Raw genomic sequence first — 16,342 nt, 5'->3', positions numbered from 1 at the left:
CAGACCCAATTTCTTTCCAAGACTGCTCTTTGATTTTTAATAATCAAAAGTTAACAGAAGTCTGGTTCCAGCCTTCTAACAAGAAGTCATGCAAAGTGCGAAAGGAAAAAAACTGACCAGAAAACATTTACAGACTCTCCTTCTCCGTCTCTGCTTGACTCCTGTTAAAGAAGGAAGCAGTACTAATTCTGTCTGTCTTTCCGCCTCCACATTATGGTATAGGTTTATTCTAGAAGACGTATAGTTTTAACCTTTCACCTAAACACTATATAGCATTGCACGAAAAGTCAGAGTCCATGTGATTCCAAAGTCCTGGGGACTTTAGTATCTATTACTTATTTAGTGAAGTGCTGCAGACTCTCTCATGGTGGGTGTTTTTCTCCATTACCAGCTTAGGAAGCATCCAGCAGCCCTGCCTGGAGGATGCCTGCCCACATGCTCAGTGCCACGCTGGGAGGGGACAACCCTTGCCCAAGCAGTGCCTAGAAATCATCATGGAAATAGCGAACAACCTAGAAAAGCCACCTGCACAAGGAAAGAAGAAGTCGCCAGGTTTAAGCAGTTGTTTCTGCATAAACTGAGTTTTGAAATTCATCCATCAGATCTAAACTCACCAGTGGCATCAATCCCAGGAACAAATGGACTGCTGGCCCAGAGTTGCTACATCACTGGTGGTGCCATTCCCACCACCCCATCGCTCCCTTTACACCTACGCCATACACGGCCTTGATATGGAGGCCTTTTCTATGGAGAGAGTGAGTGTTAAATGTTGAGTGACAGTGCTGTGTGTGCATTTGTCATTAGGGGGGTGTTTTGTGACAGGAGATGCCCAGAGCACAGGTTAGCTGGCCCACACATCTCCCAGCTCAGGGCAGCGATGCACTTGCTTCTCCTGCGTGCTTCTCCACTGTACTGCCTCAACACCAGTGCAGTACGGCAGGGATTAACCAGCGGCAATCCAGGCTGGAAAGTAGGGGGACTGCTGGTTTTCCATCCCTCGGGTTGGGTCTGCTCGGGGTGTCCCTAGCACGGCTGACGTCCTGCTGGACGCCCATCACATTTCTACAAGCCACCTCCCATCCCTATTTCTGATGTCATCCTTAAAATGAGATTTTAGCTTTCTGGGGAAACAAAAGGCCATATGGAGAGGCACGAGACCACTCTGAGAGCCACGGTTACTACAATGTAAGCGGTCTTGTTTTCTAGTCTCGAAGAGTTCTTCCTATTTCTTCAAACACTGTCGATGTTTGATGGATGAAAAGCATGGCAGAGGTCAGAGCCCCATGTGCACTGTGAACAGAGAACGCTGTCAGAGTTCTCAAGGCCATACCAGGGCAGGCTCTTATATTCATAATCCACTTATCACAGATGCTAGGAGATGGAAAACCTGTACTAAGTGGGTCTGTAACAACCATTACCATCCTACCCACACTTCTCAGTAAACATCTTAGAACTACCTAAAGGCACGTTGGTGAGATTTCAGTGAATCTTAAGCTTTTCTTCCTCTAAATAGGAGCAGTTCTGTTTGGGATTAATCACATTTACAGGGGAAAAACAAAAACCAAACCAAACAAATAAAAACCAACCCAACCAAACCAAACACCAAACCCTTTCTTAACAAATGCTCAAGGTGTTGAGAACAAATCTAGTCTCATCTTCAGCACATTCTTCCACATTTCCAGGTCTTTAATACTCGCCAGCCAATACATGGCTTGGTTCAGTGTCTTTCATCCTTACTAAGCACAGGAAAATACAGCATCAGTGGCTCAGCCAGCCAGCACGTGGCACCTGAAGACCTTGTCGTGGTAAGGCATTCTGAAGCCCATTCAGTTAACATGTTCTCCTTCAAAAAGAACCTGTCAGAACAAAGTTGTTTGAAAACCAGGATGATCAGGTTTCGGTAAAACCCCAAACACACTTTCACATTATTTAAAAGAAGGAATGAATGTACTCCAAGGAGTAGCTGGGTGATGGACAGTCCAGAAAGGCATCTATCATGGTCTCCACAATCCCCTACCATACTTTCACTGCCTGGACAAACCACTGCATAGGACAGGACCTAATCTAACATTTCTGGAATAAAGTCATCATTACATAACCAGTATCTTGAAGGGTTATTTTTGCAGGACGTTATGTATAATACAAGCAGAAATGCAGCTTAGGAACAGATACCTTTTCTTATATATCACCAAAGTACTTTTTCTTCTTTGTTAAGCTCAAGCGAAGATTTTTCCACATTATTTTATTGCTGTGGTCCTTGTTCTCACAATGTGTTCTACAGCCACTCAGAGCTCTGCATGGTGCTAAAGTACTTGCTAGTGGCGAGTGACCTGCTACCAAGATTGTGTAGTTAGCTCAAATTTTATGATGGAAACCTCCTTTCCTTCTAGCTGATATTTAAAAAATACCATGCCTGCAAAAATTGGACAGGTTTTTAAAAATGAAGTTTATTTCTATGTTTGGTGAACTACTTGGATTAGAAACAAGGACACAGAATTAGTAAATAATTTTCTTGTTGATTATGAAACACTTTATCAGGAAAACTAATTATTTAATTTGAAAACATTCTTAGTAATGTTAAAAAATACTTGCATTAGAACTTTAAAAGCATCAAAATATTTGTTACCTGGAGGAACTTCTAAACCTTCATCGTCATCAAAATAATGAGGATTTATTAAAATGCAGCTGGTTTCAGTAGCATCTGCACACTGCATTGTGTTAACCTCAGATTTGTAATTTAAGGTTAAGGTTTAGAGATAAAAGGGAAGGGAAAGATGGCAGCAGTCCACCCTTGTTTATCTTGTTTAAGCAATTTTTGTCCTAGCTCAGACCAATGACTTTTTCTCTCCAAACCGCTGTTTCGAAAGGGGAACTCTATATTGCATAAGGACTCTCTACATTTGACTTTACCTTAAGTCATTTAGAGAAATACTGCTCTATCAGGATGGGGTTTTTTTTGACGGATTTACCAGCAACAAAGCCTCCATGCAAAGACATTACTTTTGCCAAGCTGCAGTCTCTTAATATAGGCTACTTCTCATATGCTCAGGTGTGAAACAAAACTGTTACCTGATTTTCTACACCATTTTTAAGGCAGCATGCTAAGCTTGGTACTCCGCTCTGTCCTTTCCTGACTAACAGCTGAGGTTGTGCTGGCTACCTTCTTGGTCTCAGAAAGGTTAAGGTCTCAGCTTCAGCTGTGATCTTTTTAAGCGTTTTTTCCCATGTCTTTCCTGATTTTGATTCCCACAGATGCCACACGTAGGTCTCACAGTAATAAACTGTTAAGCACTGCAGAGCTGTAGAGAAAGACCAAAGAACATCATTACCCTCACCAAAACAGCTGTAGGGGCTAAAATTTATAACAAGTCCAGAAGTAAAGCCCATACATGCTCCACCACTCATTTTTCTCCACTGATGCTAAAATTTCATTTGCTTTCTGCTAACCAGATTGACCACCACAGGGGAGGTGATCTGCCTTCCTGATACCACCGGAAATGAAAGAAGTTTGGGCAAAAATCTTGCGGATCTAATTTTCCATTCCGAAAAAATCTGCAGTGCCTGTCCCCTTCTTCTTCCATGTCACAGTAATTGTTGCAAAACTCCCAAACATGGAGTAACAGCTCAGATAACTGTCCGGGCAGAGGCCAGCAATTAAAAGCACCACAGATGCTGGTCTTGCAATGCCTCTGTGACCAGCAGCACTGCAAGCGAGACAGCCAGCCTCTTGTTGACAGAAGGCTACCGCAGGAGCTGTAGACTTTAGTATCCAAACAGCTTTCAGTAGAGAAAAGGTATTTTGACATTACCTCATTTTCCTAGATACTTTTAGAAAGGGCACACCAGGCCAACGGCACTCAAACCCTGGGTTCAATGGCACGTTTTTTTCCAGAGCAGCACACACTGTTGCAACGCAGGTGAATTACACACCGTGGTCAAAATCCTTCCGGCTCACCTTCTAAACTGGTAGTGAGATGTTTAAGCTGCATGGCTAAACTTCTCTGGATATGTCAAGGAAAAAGACCCCATGCAAGTTTTCACATACGGCTAGCGATGCCTCGCTGTGGCCGTGACGTCAGCGTGGTCCTCACACGGGAGCACTGCCCACGCAGCTTGACTCAATATTGAGTTCTGTAGTTTTCTTACTCCTCCAAAAAAAGGTAACTGGGACGTTATGGTGCCAGGTGTCATTCCACTTCCAAGCTGAAGCATATGTACCAAACACCTCCTCCTTAGCACAGCTTGCCGGCTAACTCATCAGTGTCTCTGCTGCACATCTACTATATGCAGAGACATTTTCAGACAAACTGGAAACACAGCTACCAAGGCTGGCTAATAATTCCTGTGGTAATTAAACACAACTCTTCTTTTTTTTTTGTTTTTAAATAGCAATGTGAGAAGAGCAAATCCTTTCAAAACAGCATGACATCAAAGTCTAAGACCTCTGCCACTATGGATATTTAGAAGATGAACTGCTTGAGCCTGGATTTTTACCTGGTATTTTAACCCAAGCCCTCCTTACATCCAGCTGGAAGAACCCAGAATCAACCCCATCTGTTTGGGTTCGATCTTTCCCACGTGGCCACAGACATACAAGTGAAAATTAACATCCCAGTTTTGTTAATTCACATAATCCCTTTCTCAAGGGAAAACAAGTTTGTCTGTAACTGACCGGGGGAGAGTCCTGGAGCACCCCAGGACAAGAATGATGGGCTGCGTCTCCAGCCAATGCTGCCTAAAAGCAAAAACCTCGAGCAGTATGCGCAGCATTTCTGTGTGGGAGCATTGTTCACTCCTAGACTAGGGTATGAGCACCAGGATCAGGTAAGCACCAACGACGCTGAGGCTCACCATGCCGTACTGGCTGCACGCGCCTGCTGAGCTGCACCCTCAGCTAGGAGGATGGGACGGTACACCGAACCGACCAGCAAAGCTGAACCCAGGTCTGCAGCAGGCTAGCGGCAACTGCTGACACCCAGCAGCCGCACTCTGAAGCAAGACTGGCAGCAAGTATCTTGCTCAGCTGAGGTTTCACCTATGCTGCAGAATGCAACTGCCTATACTGCAGAATGCAACTGAAACAAGCGTAGGCCAACCCACAGCAAGCCCAACCTAACAACTGAAACCTCACAAATTCAGCGAGTGAGACCGGTAGCGCTAGCAGGGAAGATGGAGGAGGGCAGGCTTCAGCCCAGGCAGGCAACACAAGCACAAATGCAGGAAACCCAGCAGGTTGCACGTCCTGTTCCACAGCATCCCCACGGCTATTCTTAGCCACGCTAGCTGGCGTGAGGGAAACGCAGGGATGCCTGCCGACGCTGCCACTAGAAATGGAGCTGGGGTGACAGGAGGGGGGATTACAATTTGGCCTGGGCACCACTTTAAATTGTGTTGAATGTCACAAAAAAGAAAAAAATAACACAAAATACGTATCTGTAAGTGCTAACCAAAGTTTCGGTGGGAAGGGTTTCCTGCCAGGCCTGGGATGCTAGCACAGATTGGACTGAGGAGAAGGCTCCTGCTGGCAGTGCTTGCCTGACTCCGGTCAGGCACAGCTTCGTTTCAATCCTGCCCTTCCCCTGTGGCATCAGCTCCTCTGATGCACATGCAGCAAGAAGGAGTGGTTCTGGGAGCTGGATCTGGTCCTTCAGGCAGCCAGGCAACCATCTGGGGAGGAGGTCTAGGAATGGCATGGGTAAAGGCACGGGTAAAAGCAAAAGTAAGCTATAGACCTGAAGCTTCCCATCCCATCCCACCAGTAAAAAATACCCACACTAGCATCTCTCATAAAGGATGTTCAGGTTAAGTTTAAATCACATCTTTTGACAATGAGGTAGAAGTTTAAATCACATCTTTTCACGATGAGGTACAAGTGGCTTTGGAAAATGGGAAAACTCAAGCTGCGTCAATGCTTACAGTACAACCCAACACACCTTCCTGCACATATAACTAACATCATGGAGCCACTTCTCCATCTAGAAGCTGAAAGAAGCAGCTGAAGCTGCACAGGGAAGGGCTTCAGAAGGAACTCACCCTTGCAAGCTCAGGACCAGCTCAAGGCAGGTGTGCGGGACGATCCTGCCCTCCTCGAGACCATTGCTAGCAGCTGTATCTTTTTCTGCAGTCAGTACTTTCCTCCACACACGGCCAATTAACATGACAGGAAGGGTTTTTTATTCTTTTCAAAGGCTGTTTTTCTTAGGAAAAAAAAAGCATTTTGCATAAATAACTCTTCACATGATACTACAACTGAGCAACGCTTCTTTTACTCGCACCTGGAACCCAGCCAGTTGGAGACCATCCCTTTACAACCACTTTATTAACCTCCTCTTCTACTTAATCACGTGCTCTTCAGACTTGATTCTGATCTTCACATGATACTACAACTGAGCAACGCTTCTTTTACTCGCACCTGGAACCCAGCCAGTTGGAGACCATCCCTTTACAACCCCTTTATTAACCTCCTCTTCTACTTGTGCTCTTCAGACGTGATTCTGAAGTTCTGGGAGACAACGAATGTGCATTTCTACCAGTCAAATCTCTTCCTAGGCACCGACCTGAGAAAGAAATCCCAACTGAAAGTAACTGACATTCAAGGGCTCCATTTATTTTCTCAGGACTTTAATATTTAATACTAATAAAAGAACGTTATTATTCATTTTAAAAGAAGGCAAAAAAAACTGTCATCAATGAACACTAGCTTTGCCAACTGTATTTTAACACTGCTCAGAAACAGGATCCAGGATATGACCAATAAAAAAAAAATCCCATGTGCTTTTTGGAGACATATAAATGGAAGATATTTTTCAATATCGTGGTTTTGCTTTTCAGCTACTTAGCACAGTGAATGCAAAAAAAAACATATAAATGTGAGCCTGCTAAAACATGGTACTGCTCCTCACAGGCAGCTAACCACACAAAGCAAAGGTCATAAGGAATAATCAGACCTCCTGTTATCAGCAAAGCCACGTTTGACTTGGAAAATTGTCAAGACCGGCTTTAGCTGAGGCAAATGGAGCATCCACCTCTTCCCATCCCGCGGAGAAAGAGAAAGCCGAAGTCGCTACGGAGCTGAACGACTTAAATGCATATCTGAAAAGGGCGTAACTGATGCTATGCCATGAAACTAAAACAGTTGGAGCATATTTATATGCTCTTAAATATAGTCAGCAGTACTTCCCATTCCCTCCACGTGGAACTCGGAACATCTAGCTAAAAAATTCATCCCCTCCACCCCCATCCCCCCAGCCTCTCCATAGCTGAAGAGATTAGAAAGTACCGTGAAAGCAGGGGGCAGGGGAAGGAGAATGGCAAGAATCTTTATCCCTCCCCCCCAAACTGCACTAGGCAGTGTTTAATAAACTCAGATGGCCCCGTTTCAGAAGCAAACAGCAACATCAGTTTAGCTAAACTTGGTAACAGGCCTTAGGACACTCAGTGGGCTTTTTTTTCTTTCTATTTGCAGATCAGGGCAAAGGAATACATCCTGAAACTAAGATTATAAAGAACTGATAGTATTTCTGCAGCAAATTTAGAACCACCACAGTACTCCTGATTCTCATACATCCATAAAGTCTGGGTACTTTCAGTCATTCTTCAAAAGCCAGGCTGTACTGGCAGAAGCTTTGGACTTGCTCCCACAACTAATTCCTTGCATGCAAGTATCTACTTGTCAGCGCGATGAAAACTATTCACAAATACAGAAATTTACAGGACTGAGTGGTTGCCGTAACTTTTGGGGAGCCACAAGTTGGGGCTAGTTTTGTCTTTTACATAACCATGCCTATGTCCATCCCGAACAGCGTGATGCAGCAGTAACCAAGATTGCCAAAATCCCACAGCGGATGTTGAAAGCAATCGAGCGACAATTACAAGGGGTTCCACGGAACCCATTTACTCTGCTAAGGAGGAAAGCTTCAGGGTACTGTGGCTAGCCCAGTGAGTGTCTGAGTTAGTTCTGCACTGCACCCTTAGGTGTGCCTATAATCTAAGAAGCGATTCTAAAATAGCACGTTTCCGGATGAGACACGTACTAAGTGCGAAACATTCCACCCAGTGATGCTCGGTACGTCTCTGACACGTTTAATCAGAAGCATAAACAATCTAGACACTGAAATACAAACTTATTTTTCCTTAAAATCAGTGTTCCTTTTTTTTTGTTTTTATTTTAAAAATTCAGGAATGTGATACACAATACAATTAGCTCCCCATCGCTGCAGTGTTCACTTACATGAGATGCACTAACTTCATGCTTTGTGGAAAAATAGAAAAAAAAAGAGACCGCTCAGCGCTTTTGAATGCTCCCAGTATTCTGCAACTGTGATCTTCAGAACGAATCAAGTGTGTGTCACCACAGACGGATCAGGTTAAAAAAAGTCGAGCTATATCACAAGCTAGCAGGCTACAGTCGGGCCTCGTACAGCCAGAACAAACACAAAACCTGTGTTCCTGCTGCTGGACAGCCACCACCTTGACCTGAGATACGCTTTCAGGGAATTTGCCATCAAGAGCTGCAGAGACTGGAGGGCCCTGTTAACACCAGCTGGTGCTGCACACGCAACAGGGCACGTAACAGAGGCCACGCAACTCCCCCTTCTGCCCCCATCATCACCAGTGTCACATCTGCATCCTGTCCTGATAATAAAAATAAAGTGGGGGAGAGCTTTTTGTCATTTAAGCGAGCCATTGCCTGCAATGGACACAGAAATAGAAAAATATGACTTCTGGCACACATAAAAAGATTAAATAGTTACAATGGAATTAGTGACAACAACTCCATCTATTCAGATGCATTTACTGAGACTGTCAACCAATGGTGGCAACCACTGAGACTTAATAGCTAACAGTTGCTCTCTTTTTATAAGAGCAAGGGGAGAGAAGTAAGTCAGGCTTCTCAGTGCTACTATGGTTTGTTTTGGTTTTGGTTTTTTTACAATAAACTGAAGAGCAGTAGTTTTATGGCGCACTAGTGATATACAGCAGGACCTCAATAATTCATACTAATGACTGAGACCAATTTTAAACTAGCGAGCAAAATAATTAGTGAAAGTTTACCATAAAAAGCAAGGATACACTTAAAAAAAAAAAAAGTAGTACTTTGTTCATTTCAAAATTTACTTGGTTAATACTCTCTAGTATACTAGCAGTGGTAGCGTACTTTGCAAACGCAGTCTCATACAAGACCCCATTTAACAGTCAACTCTAGATCATATACAGGTAACAGAAGAAAACGAGTTAAGGTAATTCAGACCAAACAAAACCATATATAAATACTATATTAACATATTTAAGTTAGTTTATGAGACTATACAACAAGCACAAACACCGAAATAGGCGAGCGATGCTGATGGCTGTGAAGCACCAACATCCCCAAGCTAGCACAAAGCTCAACCGACCCATCCATACACCATGGCTTCCTACGGATGCGTCCGAGCAGCCGAGAGGCAAAATAACTGCACGGTGCTGCGTTGCACCCAAGCTAACAAACCCTGCCAGAGCCAGCTCGTGCAAAACTGGACTGAGCTCCTTTCCTTTTCCAATGCTTTGGCACACAGCCTTTGGCCAAGGCGTTGGCACATGGCACAGAGCTAGTCTGGCCCTGTAGACTGCACAGTTAATAGACAACACTGGTAATTCACCCATGAACAATCGAGAGTTGACTGTGATGATCTGCTGAGAAGCTGGGTAAGACCACTGACACGACCTGGGCCATTCCAGGTCTGAAGAGCAGCAGACTATTTGGAACTACTTTGGAGCAATTATCATACGAGACACCTATTAGGAATGCAAACTAGCAAGGTGTTCTGTATCCAGAGGCAAAGCTACATTCCCTTCACTAACAAAACATTCTTTTTTTTAAAAAACATCTACATTTAAATACTGTTAAAAACCTGAAAACCACAGCATCGAAGAATTTCATAAGGCCAAAATTATCCTCAGTTCCCTCTGTTGTGCCCAGGTATTGCAATACATTTGCAGATGGAGTAAATACCACGTAATTTAGTATCTTATACTCCTTCCAGTGCCCTCCAGTAACAGATCTCGGAGCTCTTCGCACAAGACTTAAGCCTCACAACACCCCTGTGAGGTAGGTATTATCCCCATTTTAAGACAGGGAAACTGAGGCAGAGTGTTTATCATGTCCAGAGTCATAAAGCAAACAATGGAAGATCTGAGTTCTTTTCCAGTTTTGAGCATAGGAGCAGTCAATTCAATCACAAGACATTATTTCCCATACATAACTCGAGGGTGGATCAAAAGGGTCAGGGTTTTAGATTCAATTTCTTGTGTTTTATCTTCAACTCTCATCTAGTCTCTGCCAAATTCACGGAGTCCACAGACCAGTTTCTCCTGTGTTAAGGTGTTAGTTGGCAGCATACTGTAACAGCTTCTTTAGAGCCAGTGGTCAATTAACCGAGTTAATATTTCAAACCATAGATTCGGATACTGAATAGGTGAAATTACGTGATACATAAACATCTTCCAGTGTGAAACACAGTGAATGAAATCCTACTCCCTGCCCCACTTCCTCAAACGTCAGAGGAAGGCTCCTGAGGACACAGGATTGTAGTCATAGGCACATTCAACTACAAGCAAAATGCACCACTGAATCACTTGTTACGGAGGCTTCTGTCCCTGCTTAATAGCATGAATTATGCTGTCAGTGCCTGGCAGACTTTCCCTGACAGAGCACTTATTGACAGAATTCTTTTATCGTAGTAAACTGAGAATCAGTTAAAAATGAAGCTCCAGCTCTTCATTCATAGCACTGTGAGTCAAGGGTTCTTTAAACTTTGAAGACTTTTACGACCAGACACAACTTGGAAACAAGGAAAAACACCAGAAAATCCATAAAATATGAAGGTATGCGTTACTTTATCAGCCAGTCTCAGGTCTTGATCACAGAGCAGTGTACAGTAGCTTGAACTTCCATTCTGACAGAAAAAAAACCCTTTAACAGCTGGTATTTTCACAAGCAGTCGATTTTAATTACCTCACTACCTTACCAGAAAAAGTGGGGACAGTTTCTAACAATCACATGATGTTCTCTTTAAAATACGCTATACGATAGATTCATTAGAAAAGCCTTCACATTTATTATTATATAGGTTTACGAAAAATACGTGAAACTGCAAAGTGGTTTCCAGTTTTAAGTAGTTTTATCTTTAAAAACGTTCTATGAACTTTGGTTTCCTTAGGGCTTCTAAATAAACAATATATTAAAATATCTACAAATCAAATATTAAAGGAAAGAGTAAGTCCAAGAAATCTGTAACACAAATTGAGTTCCTACGTGCTTATCCCTCCAATACTTTTTCACGGGAAATAAATGTTTCAATATGAAGCGCAGCAAAAAGTGTCTCCGCTGAAATGTTGTAACGGTTTTTGTCAAGTTGTTACAGCCCTGGCGCACTTTCTGCCTGCCTCAGTACAAAGTCAACACAAACACATTGTATCATGACAGTGACTTTATGTTCTTTAAAACAAGCATTCTAGATTTAGCAATATGACAAGAACAAGGACTTCAGCAATTACACTACTTGGCAAAATTGCGTCTCAAACGTCTGTCTCTTCCTCTTGCAATACAGCTGTTGTCAAAGTCCCCCAGACTCCGGTAGCACCATTCGGGGAGTTACAAAGACGATTCAAACTGCTCGTTTTGATCGGTGTTTGCCTCTAGCTTAACTGAAGGGATGCTCTCCGACTTAGTCCTCCTAGTTTTCGGGTATTCGATGACAACTTCCGAACAAGAAATACTAAGCGACAAAGATTTCTCGGTCTTCTTTGCAGTACTATCTTCTCCTGTTCCGCAACACTGCTTCAAAGCACACTGAGTCCTGCAAGGAAACTCACATTTCCCTCTCCCCGATTCCGAGCCAACACTGGCAAACTCAGGCTGAATGGTAGTTGCATGAATCCCTTCGTCATGAAAGATCTCTTTTATGCGCTTTGCCACCATCATGTATGTGGAAGGGTCGGGACACTTTATGTGAGCAGTCCCAATGATCCTACTGCCCGCTAGCTGCCAAATGTGTAACTCGTGGACTGCTTCGACTCCTTCGAGGGTACGTAATTTTGAGTTCAAAGAATGAACATCTATCTGTTTGGGAACAGTCTGTAGAAGTATGAGGGCTGACTCCCTAAGTAACGGGTAAGTTGTGTACAGGAGTATACAAACCATAATCAGACAAAGGATGGGATCTAAATACAGCAACCAGCACGGGCCAGCCACTGTAATGCTCTCTTGCTCAGACTGGTTTGCTTTGCCAAGTGCTTTGGACAAAGTAGCGTTTTCCATGCAATGATTATTGACGCATGGATTAAAGCAGGGCCCATCTTTGGGGCACGGGTTCCACAACCCATAAAAGAGCAAGGCATTCACGACCACAATTACTGAACCTAAGGCATCTCCAAAAACATGCAGAAAAACTCCACGCATGTTAAGCTGCGCACTAGAGTCTTCTTCAACCTCCTCTGCATCCAGAGCATAATGACCAGCGTTCCCATTCACTTGCAGGTCAGTCGGGTCGTCTTTCGTATCACCTGACAAGAAAGCAGTAAAATGATCAGGCATATGCTGTAATACCACACACTACTATAATTCCATATAACCAACATTAAGCTTGACACATGGAGTATGAAACTGGAAAGCAAGCAACTCTACCCATAGCACTTAGCAACATTTTCTCCAGCTGAGAAATATTCAGTTGTCCCAACAAGTGATCTAAATAGCCTAGAAGGCAACTGTTCCCAGATGGAGCTTGAAGATGTAGAGTGGCCAAGTATGAAGATGACTCCATTTTAATTTCCTCTACTGAAAAACTGTTTTCATGTTTTCCAGCTGTTTAACCATTTGACTACTCACTGTTCGTTCCTTAAACCACATGCACAATTACAGAGCACACATAAAAAAGCTGGTCAAGTAGCCACGTAACTTACATTTGTTCCCTCTTTTAAAAAGCCAGGTTATTGCTACAATCTCTCTTAAGCCAGAGGACCGTGTTGCTATTTTATATTAAAATTTATGAGGCCAGAAGCTCAAAAGCTGTATGGATACTGCTTGATCATAACTTCTTTTCAGGTTTAGTAGTGCATTTCCAAATGACATCTGAATTCAAGGAAAAGGAAGTTTTTCCCAGATGGCGCATGGAGCCAGCAGAAACGTGAGATACGACGAGCTGAGCTTTTAGACCTAAACCGCAGAATTTATCAGCAGTATTGACTATGCGGTCAGTTATCACTGAAGCTCTCAGAGGCTATGAACTTGTGTTACTTATATTTCAGAATACATAAACCCCATATTTTTAGTACTACTTTTTTAAAGTGACGTACAACTGTGGAGTGACATACAGCTGTTGATTCCCCAAGGTGTATGTCATGGACCATGCAATGCAGAAATGAACCTTTTAGTGCCCTCCTTTGTCAAAACTGTCTGAGATACCACCACTCCATCATACCTAACTAGCTATATAGGAATAAATGCACACATTGTTACAAAAAGGAATGTTTTGTGAAAGAAAAACATCTTCCAATTTTCAAAATTGAAAGTCTTTTACACAATTAACCTCCTACTTCAGAAGTTCTTCTTTGGACAGAAAATTTCCAGTGTTAAAGAAACGTAACAAGCACTGGCCATTGGCCTGACAAACTGAAACAAGGAGCTCTTACTGCTTCCGTGGTTATTCAGTTCAGAGCTTTGTAAACATTAACATGCTAATAAGACCTGCAGCTTCTGCCACTCTGCTCTGAAGACTGCAATTCTGTAATCCCAAGTGTCTACAAGTTCTTTCCTCTCTGAAAAAGGGGTGGGCTGCTACGGCAAGTTGACCAGGCAAGTTCCATGCCCCAGGCTCATCGTCCTAAAGCTCCAGCTACATTTTCCACACAGCCTCTAAGAGTTACGGAACATGGGACCTGTTAACTTTCCAGAGAAATCAGTAAGAAAATATCTCAGGTTACGGAGTTCAGACCTCAGGGTCCACAATGACAGCAAGGAAAGAGGAACGCTCTGCTGTGTACCAAGTACTTGGGGCAAAGGAGATTTCCAAAGTCACCTATATAAAGGGTGGATAACAGGAAACACAGCTCCAGAAAGTCTGAGATTTTTTTTAATGGCAAATGGTTAAAACATGTCTATTTGAAACATGCTCATTTAAACCTAACTATAAACTGATTACTTCACATAAAGCGCACGCACAAAGATACCTGTGCAGGACTAGCCCCTAAGGCTATCACTCACTTTCCACTTCCACCTTCAGAAATCAGTCTACCCCTCTTTGTAATTTCCAGTGAAGGCACAGTACCACTCTCAGTCATTTCCCTAGTCCTGCATCTCCTCACAAGTCTCCAAGCACCCTTACCTGTAACATTTCCATGAGTAAACCACGAATAACTCCGTCCATTACATAATCATGAGAGGGCATAGAAGGAAATACAAACTTACTTCAAAGTTTCACTGTGACCAAAATTATGCCCTATTACCACCTAAATACCCACAACAAATTATTTGTTACTGCCAGGACATCCATGAGAAAATCCAGACAAGTTATCTCCAAAAAGTATACATTTTAACCCATGCTCTAAGTTAAATCTTTCAGTCTAGGACTAGTCCAAAACTCGGCTAAGAGCACAACTGAAGTTTCATCATGCAAGAACAATTCACAAGCCAAGGTATCTGTTAGATCAACGGGTAAGGGAATTTTACATTGTTGGAAACTAATTATTAGGATACCTTTGTTGGAACTAAACCAACATTAAGAGCTTATTATGCGGTCAAGAAATTGGTGTAACATATGCAGAGGAACTTTCTCCAACCTCCTGCAAAACCTATCTTCAAAACCAACAAGGATTCAAAACATCAAGAAAAAGAAAAAGCTAAGTTTCTCAAATGCGTATTGGAACCTCTGACCACAGGGAAAAAACGAAACTGCAGCAAAGTACACTACGCGCAATTAAAGCTCAGTTTAAGCTAAACGAGTGGACTCACGATGTCCCCCTGAAAATAAAGGAGAGACTTGGGCTCTGACGAGCGAACCCCCTTCCTCCTGGTAACAGGGATACCATATGATTAAAGCAGACAATCGGAAGTTAATGCACCTTTCACTTCGCTAGCACACAGTACTTGGCTTGGACCAAGTGACTTCAAAATAAACTAGCCAGGTCTCTGGATCCACTAAAAAATAACCCAAGAAAATTCCCTCCCACAAAATCAACAGTTTGATCACGCTTGGGAAGGGAAGATCTTAAATTTATCTCTATGTGCAAGTGAGTGGGCAGGGCCATGCTTTACAAAGCTGAAGAAAACGAATGCAAAGAAACCACGCATGTACTCTGAAACCAGGGAGCTCCACATTCCATGCCCACTGCGTGACTTCCACAGTTCGGATTGGTAACTTCCACTCGTCCCATCAGAACCAGTGTCACAACGAGCTACAGCATTATTGCAATGGAAAATACTTCTGTATGCTATGTTCCTGTAAGCTTAGTTTCCCAGGTAGCTAATAAGTGACCCAATGGAGAGACCCGGCTGCCAGGACCCAGGTGTAGAGCTGCGCTCTGTTTGATGTGCAGCCAGTTCAGATGGCATCAGGGCAACGTCTTGTGACAGCTTGTGTCGCTAGGCAAAAAACACTTGTCATGTGCCTCCTCTACCACCAACAACTTTTTCCAAGGCAAACTGCCTTACCCTAAGACTCTTTTACACTCTGACCTGTCTGCAACACGAACACACAACTTAGGGCACTCCTTCCAGCACATGAAGGGGAAGTGCGAGGTGTAACAGCCGTGTGCCCGAGAGCACCACTAAGAAAGTTTCTTGCCTCTTCCCCAGGAGGAAGGACGGGTGGCTCCCACGAAGCCTACACCTGGTGGCACCAGGATGCCCACTGCCCTACTCGGGGAGGGGACGTCTCCCGCCTTCCCAGCACTTCCATGCTGGGATGGGACAGAGGCGCTGCACAGCTTACCGAGCTTCTCCTGGCTGACTCCATTGGAGCTGCTGCAGTTCTCCACTAAGGTGCTGGTCTCCTCCCGGTGCAGCGCAGCCTCCCCGTCCGCCGGTGGCTGCTCGGGCGGGCTTGGGGCTGCTGCGTGGGTGCTGCCTGCCGCTGTGCGAGTGCCCGTGGCCGTGGGAATGGCCGTGGCCCCCAACCCCGTGGTGGTTGAAGAGGCAGAGCCCCAGCAGGTTGATGATGAGTCCCGCTACCCCCACACCGATCACCACCAGCGGCTGCTGGATCTCGTGGGGCTCCGTGAAGCGCTCGATGGCCTCCAGCAGGATAGTGAAGCAGAGGGCGGTGAGGAAGACGGCGTTGACGAGGGCGCCCATCACCTCGGCCCGCAC

The 16,342-nt window shown here is 43.9% G+C and overlaps 1 protein-coding gene across 1 annotated transcript; it reads right to left on the bottom strand.

The window, feature by feature from the left end:
- Positions 1-10,860: 10,860 nt before the first annotated feature.
- Positions 10,861-16,339, bottom strand: SLC30A1 (solute carrier family 30 (zinc transporter), member 1; the record flags this gene model as incomplete). Its single annotated transcript, XM_010161260.1, is given in 3 exon segments — positions 10,861-12,543; positions 15,966-16,074; positions 16,076-16,339. Coding segments are annotated over 3 exon segments (1,284 nt in total), but the record flags the coding sequence as incomplete, so codon positions are not given.
- Positions 16,340-16,342: the final 3 nt, after the last annotated feature.

The sequence above is a fragment of the Eurypyga helias genome, unplaced genomic scaffold (assembly GCF_000690775.1).
Source record: "Eurypyga helias isolate BGI_N326 unplaced genomic scaffold, ASM69077v1 scaffold27391, whole genome shotgun sequence".
Taxonomy (NCBI): Eukaryota; Metazoa; Chordata; class Aves; order Eurypygiformes; family Eurypygidae; genus Eurypyga; species Eurypyga helias.
The sequence above is the reverse complement of the archived record's forward strand: the minus strand, read 5'-3'. Positions and strand labels throughout refer to the sequence as shown.